This window comes from Mastigoproctus giganteus, chromosome 10 (genome assembly GCF_048544385.1).
Source record: "Mastigoproctus giganteus isolate SK-2022 chromosome 10, ASM4854438v1, whole genome shotgun sequence".
Taxonomy (NCBI): Eukaryota; Metazoa; Arthropoda; class Arachnida; order Uropygi; family Thelyphonidae; genus Mastigoproctus; species Mastigoproctus giganteus.
In genome coordinates this window covers 129578635-129604636 of record NC_143584.1, presented here as the reverse complement: position 1 = coordinate 129604636, position 26002 = coordinate 129578635, and the positions used below count along the sequence as shown (strand labels likewise).

Here is a 26002-nt window from a genome sequence, read left to right as displayed (position 1 = left end):
TCAGGGGAGGAACCCATAGACTGGAAATGTGCAAATGTCACCCCAATTCACAAAGGAGGATCAAAGGCTGACACAAGTAATTATAGACGTGTTAGTTTAACTTTGGTTCCAGGAAAATTAATGGAGGCACTGGTTAAAGAAACACTGCAGGATCATCTAGACAAGAATTCAGTTATATCTCAGACACAGCATGGTTTTGTTAAGGGCAGGTCTTGTCTGACCAATTTGATTGGATACTATGATGTAGTCACAAAAGAATGGATGCAGGGAATAACTTTGATATTATATATTTGGATCTTAGAAAGGCTTTTGATACTGTTGCGCATGGAAGACTGCTGCACAAATTGGAGCAGTGTGGCATTGGAGGCAAATTGCTGCTATGGATAAAGGGATGGTTGAGTGGCAGAAGACAGAGAGTGGTAATCAATGGACACTGCTCAATGTGGACTAATGTTATTAGTGGAGTTCCTCAGGGTTCAGTGTTGGGTCCATTGTTGTTTTCTGTATTTATAAATGATATTGATGATGGTATATCAAGCTTAATGTCCATGTTTGCAGACGATACAAAGGTTGGCAGGGTTGTTAAGGACACTACTGATGATATGCTGCTGCAACAGTATCTGGAAAGGTTGAGCAGATGGGCTGAGAGGTGGCAAATGAAGTTTAACATTGACAAATGTAAAGTACTACATATGAGAAACAGTAACCCCAGATCAACGTATCAACTCTGTGGTACTACGCTGACAGTGGTAGAGAATGAAAAGGGCCTGGGGGTAATTGTGCAGGCAGATATGAAGTTCTCTGAGCAGTGCAGACGAGCGGCAAGAGTAGCTCATGGTGTCTTGTCAATGAAATACAGGAATTTTTCTAGCAGGGATAGGGATGTGATTATTCCCTTGTATAAGGCAACGGTCAGGCCACACCTTGAGTACTGTATACAGGTCTGGAGGCCTCATTTCAAGAAGGATGTAGAGCTGCTGGAACGAGTACAGAGAAGGGCAACAAACAGAGAGGGCATAAATTCAATTGAGGAAGGATGTCGGATAGATGTGCGGAAATTTGCCTTTAGCCAGTGGGCATTTGGTTTGTGGAATAGACTTCCATCACTTGTTGAAGTTGATAGCCTAAACAAATTTAAGGGGCTCAGCTGGACAGGTATTTCGAACGAACGGAGGGGTGAAATGGGAGTAGTGGTTGTGTTTTTTTTTTTTTTTTTTTTGGCTGATGCTGAATAAGCTTGCTTTCTTGCATCATATGCCTCTAGTAATGCTAAGTCCCAGGACACTGTCTGTTTTCCTGCCTATTCAAAATCTGATGATAAGCTATTGTTTGTTTTTGCTTGTTTACTTGCTTTTAGTGTTTCCTTTTGCTTCTTACGGCTAATATTAACCTTAGTAGAGGCATTCGATGCATGAAAGCAAGCTTATGCAGCATTAGCCAAAAAAAAAAAAAAAAAAAAAAAAACCACTTCCACTTCACCCCTCTGTTCATTCGAAATACCTGTCCAGCTGAGCCTTAAACTTATTTAGGCTATCAACTTCCACGACAAGGGATGCAAGTCTGTTCCACCAACCAACCACCCGCTGGCTAAAGGCAAATTTCCGCACGTCTAACCTACATCTGTCTCTTCTCAATTTGAATTTATGCCCTCTCAGGTGATTATTCTGAGCAAGAGGAAGAATCCTATCACCATTGAGCATGCTCAAACCATTCAAAGCTTTATACACCTCTATCAGATCACCTCGCTGGTGCCTAGTCTCTAGACACTGTAATTTGCAAAACTTAAGCCTTCCTTCGTAAGAGCACCCCTTTGTTTCATTCGCTAATCTTGTTGCCCTTCTCTGTACTCGTTCCAGCAGCTCTACATCCTTCTTGAAATGAGGCCTCCAGACCTATATACAGTACTCTAGATGTGGCATGACCATTGCCTTATACAAGGGAATAATCACCTCCTTATCCCTGCTAGAAAAATCCCTATATATCATTGACAATACACCATAAGCTACTCTTGCAGCCGCCTGCACTGCTCAGAGAACTTCATATAATTGGTATCTGTCATATATCTTTATATGACAGATACCAGTCCATTTACAGTGTAAGAAAGGCTAATAGCAGTTGTTTGATACCAAAAGAGGACATGTGCAAGCAAGACAGTAAAACAGGTGCAAGAAGATTTCAAAGAAAGATTTGGAAAGCCAGTGCCATCCAAATCGAATCTTCATTGTTGGGAAAAGAAGGCATTTCAGACTGGAAGTATACTGGATGCCAAATGCTGCAGATGGTTGAAAATTTGTCACCTGGAAATGCAAATTATTCAAGCATCTGTTTGCAAATATCCAAAAACATCATTATGCAAATGGTTTGGAGAGTTGGATGTTTCACAGACATCATTATATCACACCATGAAACATGACCTTAAAATGAAACCATATAGACTAACTGTCATTTGTGAATTATCAGATGCAGAACATGAAAGGAGACTGATAGCATGTAACAGATTGCTCCAGCATTTTGACATTGCTAAACGATCAAGGGTCATGTTTAGTGATGCATGTGCTGTTTAGCTGAGTTCATCTCCCCACAATGTTTGTTTGGAGTGATGCCAATCCACATTGTGTGGAAGAAGTAAAAGACCATCCACCAGAGGTTATGGTTTGGGCAGTATTATCTGCCCATCACTACCTCGATGTGGGCACCTGCACATAGTGAGGGGACCTCCCAATGCTGCTGTTGGTCCTCGAAATTAGCATCACTGGGATCCAGCTGTTGTTGTTGTTGTTGTTGTTGTTGTTTGGTTTTTAGGAGCATTAGCAACTAAGGCCATATTGCTCCAGGATATGCGGTGGTCATTCCTTAACCTTTCCGCATCCTCCGTATTTGGTGGTGACGGGCTGGAACCCCGGTCTAATCAAGAAGCGTGTGCTACGCACTGCTGCTCCTTCCCACCTGGCTACGGAGGCGCCTGGGGATCCAGCATCCACAACCTAGGTTTCAGACTAACATCATAGGAATCTGGTGTGTTTGCCATGTGCTGAGATCTATGGAAATTCAGAAAGGGGATTCTGGTGGTTGAGGGGCTCACAACACACCACTTTGGCCCCTGCTTCGCCAAGATGGGTGGTTCTGTATGGACCGCTAGGATTAATCGGCTAGTGGGTTCGCCTGTAAGGGTCAACCCTGTCAATGCCGTGTCCATCCCCTCGTGGTCCAAGGGACAGGATTTAGGCTGGCGGTGGTGCGGGTATGATGTCTAGGTAACCCTGGCATCCAACCCCCGAGTGCATTTATTGCTTGCCATGTATTGGTCATCCCATTTGGACTCTGTGGTGAGTGGGAAGTTGGGCGCTGAACAGAAATAAAAAAAAAACTATGGATATTGATAAAAGTATTTCTTCTAGGGGCTGCAACCCAGTCCCTATCTGAAAATTTGACTGTTGACTCATATGATGTCACTTCTGCTAAAAGACAGAAAACAGAAGTGATATCAAGTCCAATGTAGTAAATTATCGTTACCTGACAATTCACTATATTAGTGAGAAGTCCTTAGGAAAAATGTCACCCTTCTTTATCCAGAAGGGTTTGGAAGAGTTGGTAGGCTCTCCTAAATGTGTCAAACTGTTTCACTTAGAACGTACTTGTACAGACAAAAAAAGTGACAATTTTCAGAACAGCTCCTCCGAGCTACATCTGTGGGGGAATGCCGATCACTGTTACCCCCAACAAGACATTGAACTCATCTCTTGGAGTCATCGCCAAATGGAATCTGATGGATGTGTCTAAAGAGGAAATCTGTTCTGAATTAAAATCCAAAGGAGTGACAGCTGCGAAACGTATATTCACACATAGGGATGGGAAACTTTTTCCCACCAGAAATAACCTTCACCAATATCTTGTAATGAGATCAAAGCTGGCTATATTGACTGTCCAGTGCATCTGTATGTACCAAATTGTTTATGGTGCATTAAGTGCCAGAAATATGGATGCTCGCGAATGGCTTGTCGCAGAGTCCTTGCATGTGCTCGCTGTGCTGCAAAGGACTATGAAACCATAACATAATCTAAGCTTCAAAACCATCATGCATTAACTGCCAAGGAGAGCACCCTTCTTATTCACAAGCATGCCAGAGGTGGAAAGAAAAAAAAAAAAAAATTCAAAGACTAAAGGCAGAGCTGAACATATGATATCAGGAGTCAAGAAAAGCAGTTAAACCCTTGAACATAAACAAACCTACCTACGCTGAGAAGGTAGCAGGGCGATGTTCCTTTGGAACTTAGACCGAAATTACTATACCACTGAAAGAGTCATTCACTCCTATCGCACGCTACCAAAAACCCATACAGAAAAATAATCAGTTGCGACCGCCATATTTGTACCTCTTAATGCTCCACCAGTAAGAAAAGAAGTTGCTGGAGAAAAGAACAAGAAGCCTGAAATACCCCATAATTCCCAAGAAAAAATGGATGTTGAGGAGGAGGTTCCAGATGCTTCATTCTTGGAAGGCTTTGTGGAGAAGGAAATGGACACAGGACAACATCCATATTTTCCCAAAAAACTGAGAAAAGTAAGCCCTCAGCACCGTTGTAGCCATCTGATGGATCACCAAGTCAAAATAATGGCCAAATTCCTTTAATGGAATTGTCATAGATTCCAGGGAAGTACTAATGACATCAAGGTCCTCTAGCAAAAGCACGAGCCAGTTTGCTTTTGCTTGTAGGAGAATTACCTAAAGGCAAATGATGACCCCCACCATTCATAACATTAAAAATTTTTGTAAGGATAGAATTGCGGATGGACCTGCTCGTGTAGGAGTGGCTATACTTGTGGGCAACCGGACCCCATTTCAGCCTTTGCTACTTACAACCAGCATTGATGCTGTAGTTCAACTTACAATGGGATTTTTGTTAACCATCTGCTCTATTTATTTGCCACCTAGGACTGACATCCTCTAGAAAGACCTTGATGATCTTGTAATGCAGTTGCCTCTCCCTTTCTTACTTCTTAGGGATTTTAATAGACACATCCCCCTGTGGGGTAGTGCAAGCATCAGTGGAAGGGGATGAGTCAGTAATCTTGAGGATGAGGTTATTGCCGTGTTGGCCAAGATTTTTGGAGCTCTGGCAAACGCTAAGTTTTTATTTATATTTAGTCATTTTATTGACTTAACTGTTATACTAAATTATTTTCTGTAAGTAGATTTATAGTTCTAGTCAAGCTCTGTGGTTTATTTTGAATTTAGATAGGGATTTTGAAAATTAATACTTAAGCGTCCATAGATTTTATGTTCGTAACTTGCTGCCATTACGGAATAGTGTAACATAAATCCTGAACTTCATATCATAAGGTTTAACGTAAAACTAGATAGCGAAATACGTAGCACTGTATTAGAAATCTGTTAGATTAGTATAGTATTATCAATTAATCAGAAAAATTTATTAATCTTATTAAATTTCATTGTTAATTAAATTATACTTAAACGAAATCATGACCCAGACTAGAGCAGCAATGCAACGGGCACAAAATAAGAGGAGTGCTGTGGCTCGGAGAGAACCGAAGGGGACAATTCTCCAATGCATCACAGTCTAAAAAAATATGTGAAATGTTTGTAGACCTTTCTAGAACAGGACGTGATCTAGCCAAGGGGGATGTCTTTGTGTGTGCTAGGTGTGTGCAGAGAATGTGAAGAAATTAGGTGCCAACTCAGCATTTGATGGGTGTCTATGAGAGTTTGAGGTGTATGGTAGATGCCCTTGAAGAAATTAATATGAAGGGCCCATCAAGCTCTCAGCTGCCCAACTGAACACCAGAGCTCACTACTGTGCATCAGGCAACACAGTGGCAATCTCCAAGGCAGAATATGCTGGTCCCACAGGAACTAGTTATTGTTAGTGACTCTATTGTCAGGGAGATGAAGAATATATTATGCAAAAAGGATTGGTGGAACAGGACTAGGATATGTCTGGTCCTGTTCTAGGTCCCCACTTTGGAGATCACTGGCATAGACAGACAACAAATTAATTAAATCAGATAAAGCCTGTAATAGAAACATGGCAGCTGCACAGGAATTGTAGTGAGGAAGTTGTTCTTGCTCAACTCCACATGGGATACAGTCATCGTACACACTCGTTCCTGCTGAGGGCTTATGATGCTCCTATGTCTGAGTCTTGTGACACCATTTTAGCTATAAGCCATATTTTAATTGTGTTAATTTTACCTATGCTTGGAGTATATTTTACTGCCTTTACCCATCTGACTGAGCCTTATACACTCAGTCAGATTTTATCTGACAATGACCACATCACAGATGTTTTTAAATTTTTACAAATATATGTAATATATTTTGTTCATATATTTTAGTCTGCGTATTGTGTATAAATTTTGTGTATATATTTTAGTCTGCGTATTGTGTATAAATTTTGTGTATATATTTTAGTCTGCATATTGTGTATAAATTTTGTGTATATATTTTGATGTGGTAACTTTTTTTAAAGGTTACCAAAAATCCTGTTTTTTTTTTTTTTTTTTTTTATGGCATGGTGCACTATAGCCCCAGTTGCTTTTGCACCAGTAAAACAGAAACCAAACCAACCATTATATTTCTGACAATTCAAATAGAAATTCACAGATGGAAAAATCCTAGGTAAGCTAATGCTTGAAAGTATATCACACTGTTAAAAAGTCCTATGTCTGTTTTTATGTTGGCATACGTTTACATTGTCAGTGAAATTTAATTTCAGCCCTCAGCATTTTGATTTTTAAAAAAATCGTGCTTTTTCTGAATAATTTGCTCTTCTGAACAATCTGATTTTTTCCTATGAAAGAAGAAAAATCTCCTCCTTTACTCCTGTTTATCTGATTATCTGATCTGATCTCCAGCTTTTCAAAATTTAAAAATTAGCAGGTATTATATTTATGCAGATAATTTACAAAAATTTGCACTGCAAACTTTTTATAATCAGTTGTAAGTATTGTAAGTACCTGCACAAATATTCTTTGGATATTTGTGCAGATTTTCACCATTTGGAAACTAAAGAATTGAAGTGAAAAATTGAATATAATTTTGGTTAGTGTTTGTAATGTTTCTGTTTTCATAGTAACTACATTATTTTTTCTTGAGGAGTAAATTGATTATACTTAATGTTCCAAAACCATTTGGTCTTAATCATATTTATTTAAAACTTTGTTTTTGTTCATAGTTTATCTTAAAAGGTGTAAAAATTTTAATACTGTTTTACTTTTGCTTTTAGACTTCATCCTGATAAAGTCGTCAATATGAAATGTATCAGTTGTGATTCAGTAAGTTTTTAATAAATTCTTTCTGACAGTGTTAATAAAAAGTGGTTTAAACTAATGATATGGAACATATCTGATATTTTCAAATGTATGTGCCCATCAGTATTGCATCAGTGTACTTTTTTTGTAGCTCTCTGATTTGTAGAACATAGTGCAAGGGAAATCAAAATCTGCATCGTGTGAACTTGTTTGCTAGTTTAGCCACTTAGAACTACTATAATTTTTTGGTGTAATTTAGAAACGCCATATACTATATATATGTAGTACTTTTTTTATTTATCATAAAAGATTTTTGCCTTTCAGTACAATAAAATACAATAAAAATTGTGGATTAATTAATTTATGGTACTACCTATGCATATGTGTACATTTGCATTTTTTTCCCTTTTTTCTTTTTTTACCTATCATTAGAATGCTCTACTGTAAAGTTAACTATATTTAACTTTTACAGGCAGATATAATATATGAAAAGTATGGCGGTAGCCCAAGAGTCAGGCAAGTAAAGAAAATATTTTGTTAATAAACATATCAAAGTAGCATTTTTCTCATTATGTATTAACCCTTTCAGCAGTATGTGTGTAGATCTACATTTCATGTATGGGCTCTTGGAGGTATGTATGTAGATATACACTTTGAAGGTCACTTTAAACAGTGTGTTTGTTAAATGTAAGACCTAGCAGCATGAAAATTGCTCTGAAAATCTGAGGAGAAGGAAGCACCTATTGATCCCAGTTGTCTGATTAGTATTAGCCATATGGTGCAAGCATGCCGAAGGCTTTTGCTGCATACCAACCAAAAAAAATAATAATAATTTTAAAAAATAATAAATTAAAAAATAAAATAACTGACCCTTCATGTAGTTTTACACGCAGCTGACCTTTGGATTTCTCTAAGCTTTCAGCTCTTTGTAATTGACAACTTTCTGGCTAAAAGAAAACTTCCTGCAATTCAGTCCAACCCTCTTTCCACCCACTCCCCTCATAATTTGAATATATGGCCCCTAGTTCTGGAATCATTTATAACAACAAAACTTTTACCTTTATCTATTTTACATTCTCCTTCCCCCTGTAATTTTAAATTATGGCCCCAGCTCTTGAATCGTAACAGTGAAGATATCACTGTCATTTATTTTTACTTTCTCCTTTCAGTGCCTTATCTACCTCACACAAGTCTTCCTAAGATGCTCAATTACCAAGCTCTGTAGGTTCACATATTTGAAATCTTTGCTCATGGGTGCCCTTTTGCCAGTCTTACCAGGTGCATTGTCTCTCTTTAGACCATTTCAAGAATGTTGAAGTTTGATGTCTTTTTTTAGGTGCAGTCTCCATGCTTGAACCATATTTCAAGTGTGGTCTTACAATTGCCTTATACATCATGACCTCCCTATCTTTACAGGCTAATGTTCTATAAATCATTGATAGGACACCATGGGCCTTCCTTTCAATTTACGTTGCTTAGAGAACTTCATGTGTAACTGTATTTTAACTCTCAAATCCCTTTCTTCCTTTACTGTGATTTTAGTTCGACCCCATCAAGTGTATAAGTTATTTTGGGGTTGCTATCCCCCAATGTATTGTGATTTAAGATTATAAAAAAAGTGCAATTGTCAAGTAACTATTCATTTAGGTGGAAATGATAACTGTGCTCCATTCATGAGCATCTACATGAATGAAAGATGGTGAGTGTGATTGAGATAGTTATGATATGTGCTTCAACAGCTGCCCCTGAATATATTATATATATACAGGATGATTCACTACCAGTGCGACAAACTTGCAGGAGGTGTAGGGGGCACAAAGACAAATCGGAATCACATTGCAGGGTCCGAAATGCCTTTGTCATATGGTAGAGGACGTTGAACGGGAGGTCATGTGAACAGTGATCCCGCTGGAAGTCAGCATTTGCAAATTGTTTCTGTTGAAGAAACCAAGTAGCAAAAGTCCTCCGGAGTGGATGATCCGCAGGCTCCAATGATTGGATGCATTGCAGATGGTACGAACTCATTTGGTTTGTTGCTCGAGTACTCATACTTGGATTGCCTTTAGCAAGACGTATGACATTCTCCTCATTGTCTGGCGTCCTCGTTGTTCGCTCTCGATTCATGGTACCTCTCGTGAAACAACCAGTCTCACGTAACCTTCTGTGCACACGTTCGAAAATCATATGATGAGGAGCACGCCTGTGCGGGAAAGTTCCTGGTACAAGCACAGAGCAGCACGCCCATTACAGTCTGCAGCTCCATATGCGAGGTGCACGTCGGCCAGTTCAACGTTTGAATACTCGTACATCCTACTGCCTCGGGAATCAGTTCGCAAATGCTGACTTCCAGCGAGATCGCTGTTCACTCGACCTCCTGTTCAACGTCCTCTACCGCATGACGAAGGCATTTCGGACCCTGCAATGCTATGTGACTCCGATTTGCCTTTGTGCCCCCTATACCTCCTGCAAGTTTGTTGCACTGGTAGTGAATCACCCTGTATATATATATATATATATATACATATATAAAACAAAACAAAGTTCAATTGTGTAATTGTTAGCATGGCAGTCGTATAGTTGTGAAGAGTGAATGATTTTTATTTGTTGTTCTGGCAGGAACCCTCCCAGTCGGACTGCAGTGGGGGAAACATACATGGAACAACCCCCCCAAGCTTGTTTGTATTGTGCCATCATGCTGACACCAGCTATACCTGGTCTGATTGGCGTTAGAATACACACAGAGAACCACTGTCCTCAGTGTGACCTCCCTCCCCCACATAGGGTACCCTGGCTCCATGCTTTTAATCTCCCCCGATCACAAACTCTCCTTCCCTCCCTTTCACCTTGTGGACCCTACCACCACAAACCCTTCACTTCTTTTGACAGTCTCCCCAGGGAGGATGGGCTCTTTCCTTATCCCTTTAACTTCCTATTTCTAGGTGGACTGCCTTCCTATTGCCTATCTTAATCTTCTTGCTCTATTCCCTCGCTTTCACTGTCCCCTCCTTTTCATGTTTTCACTCCTCTAGTGGTCCCTCCCCCTTAGTTGGGACCCTTCCTGGCAAGTTTAGGCACAGCCCAGGGTTTGTCCTGCCAGAGAACTCTCTCCTGCTCTACCTGGCTGCCTCCCTGAAGGGACGACAAAAATGCAGGGCCCCACAAGTGTTCTGGCAGCCAAATTCCAGAGGAACAACAGACCAAAAAAACCCAACACTACATATTGTAAACTTACACTAACTAAAACTTATGCTATCTCTGGCATTTACAGAGTCTGTACTGTGTCACAGAATATGCCTCATGGTTTGTAGGGGGAACCCTGGTGCCGCTGGACAATAAACACTATATGCTATACACTATAGCTTTAAAGATAATTCTAATGTAATTGCATTCTTTGAACTATCTCCCTAGTTGATAGAGGCTATGTAGCATCTTATGCTGTTGTAATCTCCTTTCCTGAAATTAAAACTTAGAACTCCCTGATTGCTCCCTGATAATGGTGCCTGTGCTGTCACCTCATGATGTCATCTGGTACTTGGATGATGATAAGGTCTAGAATGTTCTTGCCCCTTGTACTTTCCCTGACATGCTGATACATATAATTGTCATTCAATTGATTTAAAATTTTTTCCCCAAGGTGAGTTCCCCTCCCACTTGCTCAAATTATTTAAGGACAAATTGAAAATCACTCATAATAAGGCATTCATTCAGGCTGTTTTTGATAAAAAGCATGACCCCCCCCTCCTCCATCACTCCTATCTTCCCTATTTCTGAATGAAACCACATTTTTGTTAGCCCTATCAGTGTTCTCCCAGGACTTATCAAATGGGTGCACTGTCCAGTGAATTTAACTGACCACCTGGCTAAAATTTAAATGATTCTCACAGTACCATATGGTACTGCTCACTGATCTCGAACAATATTAATTCAAACATACTATGCAATCAATGTCAATGCAACAGGAGCATATAATGTCAAATTATGCAATTAATTTTTGCTCTGGATCACTTAAATCATTTATAAATAACAGAAAATTTTTATAATATTGCAAAGTATTACACTTCCCACCTGGCTATTTCATAATGCCATCTGGCTGGCAAAATTTTCTGTGGAGAACACTAACTATTATTTCAGCATTAGTTGTCCTAACCAACTAATGCTGAAATAATAGAAATAATGAGAGATTGAATTCACTCATTTTATTTATGACACTCCTGACATTACTGTGTATATAATTAAATCTTATTATTCCTTTTATTTTTCTACTCTGACACACCCTTTGAAGTTATTTAAGCTTGTTTTCCTAGCATCATCTTCCTGCTCATCTGAAATGTCACCCTTATAACTCTTGTGCTTACAAACCTAAAATTGAAGAATTTCTGTGGAATTCAGATCCAGAATTTGGTAAGCTGAAGCAAGTAATAGATAAATAGATGTAGAAGATATTACTACATTAAAAAAAAATGACTCATTTTATTTACAAACATTTTATGAATTTTTTAACTTTAGTTTGAATTTTAACGCTAATTTTACTCCAATTTTAGGCAGTAAAGTCAAAATAAGAACACATTAACATTTAAAAGCATTTATGAGAAAATTATTATTTTTACAAATTTTCAAAATTCCTGAAAAACACTCTCCACAGAGCTCACTACTATAAAAATTCAATTTGGAAGGCTCATTTTACACAACAAATATACTGCCGAAAGGGTTAAGAAACATGTTAATTATTAGAATTGGGGTGAAATATTATTTTTAATCCTGAAATCATAACTGTGGTTAAAGTTTTTGTGTGAGATATCAGAGTTTTAGAATTTTTGCATCAGATTGTAACACAGGTACATCTGTGGAGCTGACTTGATTTATTTAATATTAGTCATCTAATCGTTTGTTTAATCTCTGCTGTGTTTTTTTTTTTTTTTTTTTTTATTTGATTTCTTGTAAAAGATGGTAAGTAACGTTGGTCGGAGTTAGTTGAACTACTTGACATCTTTATGTGTAACTTTTACTGTATGTTATGAAGGATGCTTCTTTATAATACTAAGTTGGATAAACGTTTTTTATATTAGTGTTTTAATTATTCATATTTATTTTAGCATTAGCATTAGTAAAGGCATATGAAGCAAGAAAGCAAGCTTATGCAGCATCAGCCGAAAAAGGAAAAAAAAAAAAAAAAACCCTCCCATTTCACCCCTCCATTCATTCCAAATGCCTGCTGTCCAGTTCAGCCTTAAATTTATTTAGGCTATCAACTTCCACAACAAAAGATGGAAGTCTGTTCCACCAATCAACTACCCGTGGACTAAAGGAATTTCCGCACATGTATTCTACAACTATCTTTCCTCAGTTTGAATCTGTGTGCCTATTGGGTTCTTAATTTGAGCAAGAGGAAGAATTCCATCAGCATTCAGCTTGCTCAAGCCATTCAAGGCCTTATACACCTCAATCAGATCACCTCGCAGGTGCCTACCCTCCAGGCACTGCAATTTGCAGGACTTAAGCCTTTCTTGGTAAGAACATCCCTTTGTTCCCCTCACCAATCTTGTTGCCCTTCTTTGTACTCTTTCTAGCAACTCTACATCCTTCCTAAAATGAGGCCGCCTCCAGACCTGCACACAGTACTCTAAGTGTGGCCTGACCATTGTCTTGTATAATGGGATAATCACCTCCCTGTCCCTGCTAGCAAAATTCCTATATATCATTGACAAGACTCCATGACCTGCCCTGGCAGCCTGTCTGCACTGCTCAGTGAACTTCATATTCGACTGCACAATCACCCCCAGGTCTTTTTCACTTTCCACTTCCTTGAGTGTAGTACCACACAGTTGGTACATTTCTCTTCAGTTATTGCTACCTATGCAGTACTTTGCATTTGTCAATATTAAACTTCGATTTCCACTTCTCAGCCCATTTGCCCAACTTATCTAGATCCAGTTAGAGTAGCATACTGTCTTTACTGTTGTTAACAACCCTGCCAACCTTTGTATCACCTGCAAACTTGTACATTAAACCTGATATACCTTCATCAATATCATTGATAAGTATACAAAACAACAATGGGCCCAACACTGAACCCTGGGGAACTCCACTAATAACATTTGTCCACGAAGAGCAGTGTCCTGTCCATTGATTACCATGCTCTGTCATCTCCCCCTCAACCATCCCTTTATTCATTGTAGCAACTTACCCTTAATGCCATATCTCTCCAATTTGTACAGCAGTCTTCCATGTGCAAAAGTGTAAAAAGCTTTCCTGAATTATTTTTGGCATTCAGTTCCTTTGTGACCACATCATAGTATCCAATCAAATTGGTCAGACAAGACCTCCCTTCAACAAACACATGCTGTGTCTTAACTATTACTGCAGTCTTGTCTAGATGATCCTGCAATGATTCTTTAACCAGGGATGATTCCATTATTTTCCCCAGAACACAAGTTAAACTAACAGGTCTATAGTTACTTGTGTAACCTTTTGAACCCCTGTTGTGAATTGGTGATACATTTGCACATCTCCAGTCCATGTGGACCTTCCCTGAGTCCAAGGAAGCTCTCATAATTATGGCTAAGGGTTTGCTTACTTCCTTTGCTGCCTCCTTTAATATAACTGGTTAGATCCCATCCACCCCAGGTGCCTTTTTTTTTATGTTTAATTTCAACAATTTCTTCTCCACTTTGCTATAGTTATTACAAAATCACTTATCTCCCTATTAGAGTTTGATAAACTTCTGGCATTCCCCTCATTGAATAACTCCTTATGTGTGAATGTAGATGCAAAATACTCATTTATTAATTCAAAAGTTTGCTATCACTTTAAATTTAAGACTTAGCAATTAAATTTAAATATTACTTATCAATTTAAGAATACATATACATGCCATTTTAACTGATGAACAAATTGCACAAATTCCGATAGAAGAGAGTGAGGGTGAAAGTGGTGAGACTGAAATTGGAAGTAACTTGTATTCCAGATATAATGTGTGATACTCACTTCACCTGTAATACAAATGAGAAGCAGCTCTAAGATGAACTTTCTAATTTTTGGTAGCTTCTGTAACCTTCATGGTCAAATATTTTGATCCCAAAGTTCATTCAACAAAGTTAAAATTTGTTCATTTAGGAAACTAAATATTTGCATCAGTACTGCAGCCTGCTGATAATACTGAAACTGCTACAAATTGACAAGGAAGGCCGAAAATATTTTCATTTATGCAGCTATAAAAACAAAAAGAAGGTATAGTATGAGATCTTTATTGCTCACCAACAATAAGATAGCACCATCAGTAGAAAATATGTCCAAACTGCAAAAGTTAATTGTTTATAGTGTAATATTCATATTTGTTGAAATAAAATAAAATTAAAAAGGTATATTATACTATTGAGTTAATTTATGTTGTAATTGTAAGAGAAAAGATGTTTTAATAGAAATGTGTGTGGAGTTCATTGTTTGAGAATACTGCATCATTCTACACTATATATTCATCAGCAGTTTGGACCATGATGTCATTTAGTTGTTTGATGTGTCTATTAGCAGAAAGTTGCTGTATATTCCAGCATATAAATTGACTTCTAAAGTTTCTTTAGTACATTTTGATACGAAAATTTGTGCTTCATCATGTATTCCATCTATAAGTCACCACCTTGTTTTTTAAGTTTATATTGTGACATTTTGTTAACAGGTGTTAACATGAAATTACTGTTTTTGATGTTACATGTGTATGGGAGGCCTTGATTATAAAACAGCTGTTTCTTGTTTAGTACTGTACTGCAAATTGGTTTCTTGATAAGCAATGTGTTAATATGAAGTGCATTTGCTATGAGAAATTAACCATCTTGAAAATATACATTTCAAAGACAAATTCTTGGGTTTTAAAAGGTGCGCAACAATATATATTTGTGTAAATATACATTTTACATTGATATTAATTCATGGATTTTTTCTAATCCTAATCCTATGCCTTTAATGTGTTAATGCTAGAGTATGCTGCCAGTGAGAGCCACTCAGTGACTGTTTATTGGGGAAGTTACCCATTGTGCTATGATTTATTATTTTGCTATCTTTACTAATGTCTGAAGAAAAAGATGTTTCATCACATTCTCCAGCTTACAACTTGTAGTGTATGTAAGAAGTGTAGGAGGGAAATATTTGAATTTATTGCAAGAACCAACATTTCTTTCTTATTAGCTACCTGTCAGATAGAGCAACCTGCTGGTGGGTTGCTGAGTATCTGGTCACTGCGGCAAGAGTGAGCTACTGGTGGACCACTAAGAAATATTTCCCTCCTGTGTTTTACACATCAATTAGATAAATAATATTGTATGTACAAGAAATATCTTACAATTCTTTCAATTTTGTTTTGATTTTCACAATTCTTTCTGACAAAAGATAACTTATTATGTAAGCTCTCATTACACTTACAAACAAGTTTTATTTGGCATACAGAAAATGCATGTACAATTTCTACATTTCCTATCTATATCTGATAGAAATTATGAATTTTTATTACAGGAACGATTGCTTTTATTTTCCTTCAATTTGTGGTTCCTTCTATACAAGCGTACATCCTGAATGATCAATGGCAGATTAAAGGGACTTTATTTTTTTGAAAATGATCCTGAAGGTTTCTTTTGAATAGATTCTTACTATGCAAAAAAGCAACCTGAACAATGGATAAAAACAAAACATGTTATATTGCAGCACCGAAAAAATAAGTTGAAACAGATATTATTCTGCCTCTTCATCAGTGGCAGTTCATAAGGTGGAGTAACCTATATGGGTTACTGAATTTTTTTACAGACATTATCTCTAATTATTCATTATTACACAATATTAAACAATATGGGGAAGTTCTCTAATTTTATTTTACTTTTTGAACATTGTTAGAAAACTCATTGTGACAGACATTATCAAACAAAATAACATGTGCGGAGACTAATTAGTCTCATCACCTATTATACAAGGTGTGGCAATAAAATTCCAGGACTGGTGCTGTTGCAATCTTGTTCAATGAGTTCGAAAATAAATGTAAGTGGTATACTGTAATTCAAACTTCCTTGAACAGATGGTAGTACAGACATTGTTCAATAGTCTGGCTGGTTACAAGTAACAATCAGCAGTTTCATTAGTAGCATTAATGTTCCATGTCACAATTTTACAGTGGAGCTAATGAACAAATATCAAATTTTGCTTTAAACTGGGAAATTCAGAAACAGAAATGTATAAAATGTTAAAAACTGCTTATGTTGATGAAACATAAGTTGTGCCAGTGTGTGGTATAAACAGTTCAAAGATGGGTGTGAGGATGTTCACGATGACCCAAGAACTCCATCAATCTCTCGAAATGAGGACAGAGTTGTTAAAGTTAGGAAATTGTGGAGCTCATCGTTTGACCCTCAGAATGATGGCTGATGAGTTGTATATGAATACAGAGGGGATTCATGAAATTTTGTATGAATATTTAGGGAAAAGGAAGGTCTGTGCAGAATTTGTGTTGCATGACCTCATGAATGAGTAGAAGCAACAAAGAGCGTCATCGTTGATGACACTCTTTGTTGAGACTTGTCAAGACAATCCTAATTTCCTTGACTGTATTGTCACCAGAGATTATGTTGTGTGTTTTAGTAGTACAACCCAGAGACAAAGTGTCAGAGCATGCAGTGAACTTCAAAATCATCACCAAGGCCCAAAAAGTTTTGTTTACAGAAGTGCAGGATCAAGATAATGCTGATTGTGTTTTTCAACAAATGGTATAATTCACAAGGAATTTGTACCTGAAGGGGAGAGGTCAATGAAAATTGACCTCAGGTGCTTCAAAGACTATTGAAGTGCATTTCCCTGGAGAGGCCACAATTTCAACAGAAAGGCATCTAGTTCTTGTTGCACAAAAATTGCCTCCATCCATTCCACACTTGGTGTGAAGATATTTCTGATGAAACATAGCATTGTACAGATCAACTGTCCACCCTACACACTCGATCTAGTACCAGCAGACTTCTTCCTCTTTCCTTTCCCAAGGAGGAAACTGCCCTCACAGGATAGAGATTTTTTCAGGATGTTGAGGACATAAAGAAAAATATAACCACCGACCTGAACATTATCTCTTTGGACACTTTTGCTGACTCTCTTCAGAAACTTTTAGAATGGCATAATAAGTACATACATTTTTGAATAAAAATCAAACCATTTTTGAGCTCTTTCACTTTGCATTCTTTTTGTTGCACCAGTCCAGGAGGGCACCTCCGTAGCCAGGTGGGCAGGAGCAGCAGTGCGTAGCACACGCTTCTTGATTAGACTGGGGTTCGAGCCCGTGACCACCAAATACGGAGGATGCAGAAAGGTCAGGAAATGACCACCGCATATCCCCGGAGCAATATGGCCTCAGTTGCTAATTCTCCTAAAAAAAAACCAAATAACCAGTCCAGGAACTTTATTGCTAAACCTTGTACTTCAGAAATTCATCTAACAGGATGTTCTACTGGTGTGTCAGTGGGTCATCCTGCAATTAACGCTTATTTAGTGCAAAATAACACTAAATTAAGTGGAAAACATGCCAACTCTCATTTCAATCATACATCAAATAAAGGGGGAGGAGGAAAAAACTTCCTTAAAATTTTAAATGAAATTTTAGTACTTCAAAAAGTCAACTTATACTCGATAATATAGATTAGATGACCTATGAATGTCAGATTATAGAATATTGAATTCCATTACTTTTCAAATAGGACAATCATGCTCTTATACAGTTTTTAGATGAAGGCAGTTGTCAGACATTGAATGATGCAAGATGGACAGTTTATGTAGGTAGGCAGATAGCCAGCCACAGCAGGTTATCTGTGATTGACTTTACTGGAAACCATTAATTCTCTTATGAAGATATTTCCTCAGACTAACTGATCACAAGCAAGTGCTTTTTAATGGGTTTCTGTTGAACTTGTCCTATGCTTGAAAATTTTATATAATAACAAGGGAATATGGAATAAAGGGGGGCACATCATTAAATACATAGTAGAAAACCTTTAAGCATAAATAAGATTTTTCTGTTTACAATATAGGGATGCATTCTGCAGAAAATGTGTGGAAGAAAGGTGCCAGCTGTTTCATATTAAAGGAAGACTGCAAAGAGAACATAAGACTATCAGTAGTCTTTTGAAGCAGAAAGTTTCCTCGTAAGTTTTATACATCTGAATAAGAATTAGCAAATCTTTCATTATCAGTATGTTGAAAATGGTTATTGTCTGTTGATGGTAATAATTACTCATTATTCTGTTAATTTAAAATATAAAGCCTTAAACCTTTTTTGAACTCTTGCATGCCAGTAGTAGTATGGAGCTTCGTTGAAGGATTAATATTAACCATGTGCTTTATCAGTATTAATCTAAGATATGTTCCTCAGTAACCAATTCACCAGTATGGAGTGAATTGGCTACTGAGGAGGAAAATTCTCTTACCCAGAAATTATAGTTTTTACTCACAGAAACAATCAAATCGACTTTAAAACCTTCTCCATTTACAAATATTTGGACTTTTCTGTTTTTGTTTATTCATTAAAACAGGTTTGCCACAAATTTTACTGATTCGCACAGTTTTTGGAATTCATAACTTAAAAGGCTCTAGGTGGGTTTTAGGGATTTATATTGATGACTTTGGAACTTTGCCATTTTAATCTGATTAATGCAACATACTTTTAATGGTATACTACTCTCTACCTTTTTTTTTTTTTTTTTGTTTTCTCGCTTGGTCAACTTGCGGAACAACTGAGCTTGTTTTGTTAACTTAGTCTTTGGCGATCATCCAATACATGGAGGTAGCAAGGGTGGTCACCCATGCTAAGGCCCCAAATGCCAAGCAGTAGTTTCAAAGTGATTTCTAGTGTTTCTTAGGGCAAGTACTACCTTTTCAAAACTCCTTTTCTGGTCGCAACATTACTGCTGACCATTTGCAACATGCTCTCTTCTTCTGATTGTTTGGCTCCTGCCTCCATGTGGCAGGGCCAGTAACCTTGGCACCTCCGTAGCCAGGTGGGAAGGAGCAGCAGTGCATAGCACACGCTTCTTGATTGGACCAGGGTTCGAGCCCATCACCACCAAATACGGAGGATGCGGAAAGGTCAGGGAATGACCACCACATATCCCGGAGCAATATGGCCTTAGTTGCTAATGCTCCTAAAAACCAAATAACAAAACAAGCCAGTAACCTGTGAGAAGAAAGTCTCTCTCCTAGGACTAAAACGAGCAATTATGGATTGTGATGCATATCCACAACTAAATCCAACAGTCTCTCAACATACTGACACCCACAGAATGGAATACGACATCAGTCTTACTAAAAGAATGAGAACAGATTCAAAAAAAATTCAGAACCACCAGCCTTTCTGATAATGAATTCCTTATCGACTCAGCCAGTAAGCAAACTCTCTCCTTTTGTCATTCAGAGATGTCTTGAAAATGCGGCTGGTACACTAGAAATAGTAAAACGACTCCAGTCAGGAAATCTATTAATTGAAACCACATGAGAAAGGCATTCTGAACTATTATTAAAAATATCCTCTACGAGCGAAATCCCAATCAAAAGCCATAACACACTAAACTCCTTGAAAGGAGTGATAAGTGAATGTCATTTATTAAATGTCACTGAAGAGGAAATAGTCATGGAATTGCAGGAAGAAAAAGTAAACACAAGCAAGATAAATAATGATCTGGAAGGACGACAAACTAGTTCCAACAGGAAATATCATATTGACTTTTAGTACACCTAATTGCCAACCTCAGTTGAGGTAGGCTATCTGCACTGCCAAATTCATTTATAGTGCGATCCAAATCCCTTAAGATGTTTCAAATGACATGTAGATGCAAAACTAAATATCCTAATTGTGGGTCAAAAAATCATTCACAAGCAGAGTGTACAGCAAAGTCTCCAGAATGTCCAAGTTGCAAGAGTAGTAGTGGTGGCATGTGATGCAAGAAAGCAAGTGTACGAGCTTACGCAGCATCAGCCAAAAAAAAAATAAGAAATCAGACCATTAAATGCCTGTCCAGTTCCTCCTTAAATTTATTTAACCTATCAACTTCCACAACGACAGATGGAAGTTTGTTCCAGCAATTAACCACCCTCCAGCTAAAGGAAATTCCTGCACATCTATTCTACATCTGTCTTTTCTTAATTTTAATTTATGCCCCCTTAGTTTCATAATCTGAACAAGTGGAAAGATCCCATCAGAATTCAGCGTGCTCAACCCATTCAAGGGCCTTATACACCTCATTCAGATCACTGCGCAGGTGCCTAGTCTCCAGCCACTGCAATTTGCAGAACTTAAGCCTCTCTTGTTGCCCTTCTCTGTACACGCTCAAGCAAATCTACATCCTTCCTAATATGAGGCCTCCAGACCTGTACGCAGTACTAAATGGATATGCAGTACTATACAGAGGAATAATCACCTCCTTTTCCCTGCTAGCAAAATTCCTATATATCATTGGCAAAACCCTAATATCAAATTTGTCAGACCAGACTTTCCCTTAACAAACCCATGCTGTGTCTGAATTATTGCTGCAGTCTTGTCTAGATGATTCTGCAATGCATCTTTAACCAGTGACTCCATTATTTTACCCTGAACAGAAGTTAAACTAACTGGTCTGTAATTACTCGTGTCACCCTTCGATCCCCCTTTGTGAATTGGGGATACATTTGCACATCTCCAGTACGTGGGGACTCCCCCCTGAGTCCAAGGATGCTCTCATAATTATGGCTAAGGGTTTGCTTAATTGATTTGCCACCTCCTTTAATATAGTTTTACTGCATTCCAGTCAAAAGCCACACCACATAACACACTGAACTCCTCGAAAGGAGTGAAAAGTGAATGTCATTTATTAAATGTCACTTCATTTGATAACCATTTAGGCCTAAACTGGATAGATCTCATCCACCACAGGTGCCATTCTTATGTTTAACTTCAACAATTTCTCCTCCACTTTGCTCTCAGTTATTACAAAATCATTAAGCACCCTGCTACAATTTGATAACCTTCTGGCATTTTCAAACCTTAATAACTGCTCATGTGGTAATGTAGATACAAAATACTCATTCGGTTTGTTTGTTATCTGAGCTGGATCATCAACAGTCGAACCATCGATATCAAGTGGACCAATCAGATTCATCCCCTTCCTTTTAGAGTTTATATAAGTAAAGAAATCCTTGCTGTTTTCCTTAGCATCCTTTGCCAATGATTTCTTGTAATCTGCCTATGCCTGCCTAACCTCCTTTCTGACCTGATTACAGACTAGCTTATATCTGCCATAGGCTTCTGAGTTGCTTGATAATCTATATGCATCCCATGCATTTTTCTTCTCTGTCACAAGTCTCATTAGTTCATTTGATAACCATTTAGGCCTAAACCTTGAACAATATTTCTTAATAGGTAGGAAACTTTTAGTAGCTTCCACGATTAATTCCTTGAATGCTTCCCACCTAGAATTTACTGTTGGTAACATCGTCAGTTGATCCCACTATACAGAATTTAAAAACTGTTTGAGACCACTGTACTAACCTTTACAGAAGCAAAAGCCCTTTCCTTTACCTCTGATGATAATTATATCTTTAAGTAAATCCCACATCAGTACACTGTGATCACTGCCACCTAGTGGTTCCTTTATCGGCAAATTCTTAATACACGAATGATCACTGCTGATAACCAGATCGAGATCAAGGAATGCGGAACTGGAATTTGGGGAATACAATGTGTATAGAAAGGATAGACAGGACAGGAGGGGAGGAGGGGTTATGCTATTAGTTAAGAAACACATAAAGTCCAAGGAAGTGAAGCCAGTCGACATTGATGGACAGGGCAGTGTCGAGTCAGTTTGGTGTGACATAAGCATAGGGAAATCAAAATTGAGAGTAGGAGTGTGCTATAGGCCTAATGACTCTGATGAGTATAATAAGATATTGTACAGGGAAATAGAGTGGGCCAGTAAATCAGAGAGTCTTATAATTGGGGGATTTTAATTTCCCAGATATTGACTGGAATTTGTGGGTTGGTCACTCACACACTAGCAAGGCTTTTGTGGATTTATTGGATGATTGTTTTCTACATCAGCATGTTCGTGAGGCAACAAGAGGGAGCAATACTCTTGATCTGATTATCAGTAGTGATTCTTCATGCATTAAGAATCTGCAGATAAATGAACCACTAGGTGGCAGTGATCACAGTGTGTTGAAGTGAGATTTACTCAAGGAGGTAACTACCATCAGAGGTAAAGGGAAGGGTTTTTGTTTTCGTAAAGGCGACTATGATGGTCTGAGACAGTATTTAAATTCTATACAGTGGGACCAACTGATGATGTTACCAACAGCAAACTCAAAATGGGAAGCACTCAAGGAACTAATCTTGGAGGCTACCAGGCTTTACATACCAACTAAGAAATATTGTTCAAGGTTTAAGCCTAAATGGTTGTCAGATGAACTAATGAGACATGTGGCAGAGAAGAAAAATGCATGGGATACATACAAATTAATGGGTGACATGGAAGCCTATGATAGATATAAGTTGGTCTGTAACCAAGTCACAAAGGAGATTAGGCAGGCAAAGGCAGACTATGAAAAATCCTTGGCAAAGGATGCAAATAAAAACAGAAAAGAGTTATTTACCTATTTAAACTCAAGAAGGAAAGGGATGAATCAGATTGGTCCACTGGATATTGATGGTTCAACAGTTGAGGATCCTGCTCAGGTGGCTAACAATCTAAACGAGTATTTTGTATCTACATTCATGCATGAGGAGTTATTCAGGAAGGAGAATGATGTAGGTAAAGTAAACATTGGCATTGATTTTGTAATAACTGAGAGGAAAGTGGAGGAGAAATTGTTGAGGATAAACATAAAAAAGGCACCTGGGGTGGATGTGATCTATCCAGTTATATTAAAGGAGGCAGCAAAGGAAGTAAGCAAACCCCTAGCCATAATTATGAGAGCTTCTTTGGACTCAGGGGAGGTACCCATAGACTGGAGATGTGCAAATGTAACCCCAATTCACAAAGGAGGATCAAAGGCTGACACAAGTAATTATAGATCTGTTAGTTTAACTTCTGTTCCAGGTAAATTAATGGAGGCACTGGATAAAGAAGCACTGCAGGATCATCTAGAAAAGAATTCAGTTATAGCTCAGACGCAGCATGGTTTTGTTAAGGGCAGGTCTTGCCTGACCAATTTGATTGGATACTATGATGTAGTCACAAAAGAACTGGATGCAGGGAATAACTTTGATATTATATATTTGGATCTTAGAAAGGCTTTTGATACTGTTGCACATGGAAGGCTGCTGCACAAATTGGAGCAGTGTGGCATTGGAGGCAAATTGCTGCTATGGATAAGGGGATGGTTTGAGTGGCAGAAGACAGAGAGTGGTAATCAATGGACACTGCTCAACATGGACTAATGTTATTAGTGGAGTTCCTCAGGGTTCAGTGTTGGGTCCGTTGTTGTTTTCGGTGTTTATGAATGATATTGATGATGGGATATCAAGTTTAATGTCCAAGTTTGCAGATGATACAAAGGTCGGCAGGGTTGTTAAGGACACCACTGACGCTGTGCTGCTGCAACAGGATCTGGAAAGGTTGAACAGATGGGCTGAGAGGTGGCAAATGAAGTTTAACATTGACAAATGTAAAGTACTACATATGGAAAACAGTAACCCCAGAGCAACGTATCAACTCTGCTGTACTACACTGACAGTGGTAGAGAATGAAAAGGATCTGGGGGTAATTGTGCAGGCAGATATGAAGTTCTCTGAGCAGTGCAGAAGAGCTGCAAGAGTAGCTCATGGTGTCTTGTCAATGATATACAGGAATTTTTCTAGCAGGGATAAGGAGGTGATTATTCCCTTGTATAAGGCAATGGTTAGGCCACATCTTGAGTACTGTATACAGCGGAGCAATATGGCCTTAGTTGCTAATGCTCCTAAAAACCAAAAATAACAAACAACATAACTGTATACAGGTCTGGAGGCCTCATTTCAAGAAGGATGTAGAGCTGCTGGAACGGGTACAGAGAAGGGCAACAAGATTAGTGAATGGAACAAAGGGTTGCTCTTACGAAGAAAGGCTTAAGTTTTGCAAATTACAGAGGCTGGAGACTAGGCACCGGCGAGGTGATCTGATAGAGGTGTATAAGGCTTTGAATGGTTTGAGTATGCTCAATGCCAATGGGATTCTTCATCTTGCTCAGAATAATCAGCTCAGAGGGCATAAATTCAAATTGAGGAAGGACGGATGTCGGATAGATGTGCGGAAATTTGCCTTTGGCCAGCGGGTGGTTGGTTGGTGGAACCGACTTCCATCACTTATTGTTGAAGTTGATAGCCTAAACAAATTTAAGGCTCAACTGGACAGGTATTTCGAGCAAACGGAGAGGTGAAATGGGAGTGGTGTGTTTTTTTTTTTTGTTTTTTTTTGGCTGATGCTGAATAAGCTTGCTTTCTTGCATCATATGCCTCTACTAATGCTAAAGAGTATTACCCTCTCTGGTTGCCTCTCAAACATGCTGCTGCAGAAAACAATCATCAAATAAATCCACAAAAGTCTTATTAGGGTGTGAGTGACCAACCCACAGATATGTCAATATCTGGGAAGTTAAAATCCCCCATTATAAGACATTCTGATTTACTAGCCCACTCTATTTCTTTGTACAATTGTTCATTGTACTCATTCGAGTCATTAGGCCTATAACACACTCCTACTCTTATTTTTGCTTTCGCAGTGCTTATGTCACACCAGTCTGACTCAATAGCACACTGTTCATCTATATCAACTGGATGCACTTCTTTTGATTTTATGTTTTTCTTAATTAACAGCATAACACCTCTCTTCCTATCCTGTCTATCCTTTCTGTACACATTGTACTCCCCAAATTCCAATTCTGCATTCCTTATATCTGTGTGACACCACGTCTCTGCTATCCCAACAATATCTGCCTTTGATGTCTTGACCAACACTTCAAATTCATCAATTTTTTTTATTTACTATACTTCTAGCATTGGTATACATGCAAGCATACATGCACCTATTCCTCTTCCTAGTTACCCTGACACATCCCATATACCCACCTGTTTCACAATGACTGCCATCAGTCCCTGAAACCCCCAGCACCCCTCACTCCAGGTCATATAACTTATTTGAAATCAGGTGACCTGTGGATAATAGAAGAACAAAAAAAAAAAAAAAAAAAAAAATACAACATCATAAGATCGAAAATGAAGCATAATACCAAGAAGCAAGAAAAGAAGTCAAGGTAACTATGCCAAAACACAGCTACACTTCTGCTACCTGAAACTGTCAAGCTGTTGTAACCCAGAACTTTCAATCCCGCGTAACACGTCCATTGCAGAATGGGCATGATCTGTTCTATTGACACATCAACTTACTAATAAACCTGTTTTAGTTAATGAAATAAACAATACCCCAATCTCAGTTCCACCTAAAATTACACCGTGATAAAGTACCAAAGAACCAGCAAATGTAACACACCACTGAATTTCCACAATCAAATTCAAACAGTGAAGAGGTAAATGCTTAAGACAAAACAGTCCTTGATCTTCATGCAGAAGATGTCACAGAGGCCAGATGTTCACCCATTGGAACTGATGACGTAGAAGAGAGTACAGATTCTGGGCACCCTCTTTTTCCTGGAAAAAATAAGACCAAATATGATCATCAAAAGCAAGCTCCTCACAAGAAACAGACAGATTCACCTT

At 38.2% G+C, this 26002-nt stretch overlaps 1 protein-coding gene across 8 annotated transcripts in view; it reads left to right on the top strand.

Annotated features, from left to right (window-relative positions):
• The window catches only part of LOC150079283 (ubiquitin carboxyl-terminal hydrolase 48-like), a 955076-nt gene that overhangs the window by 374100 nt on the left and 554974 nt on the right, over positions 1 to 26002 (top strand). For all 8 annotated transcript variants that reach the window (XM_090382262.1, XM_090382266.1, XM_090382265.1 and 5 more), the window contains 3 exons: positions 7245 to 7293; positions 7742 to 7785; positions 18315 to 18428. In XM_090382262.1, coding sequence (XP_090238388.1) covers positions 7245 to 7293; positions 7742 to 7785; positions 18315 to 18428 — 207 coding nt within the window. The remainder of the gene's footprint in view (positions 1 to 7244; positions 7294 to 7741; positions 7786 to 18314; positions 18429 to 26002) is intronic.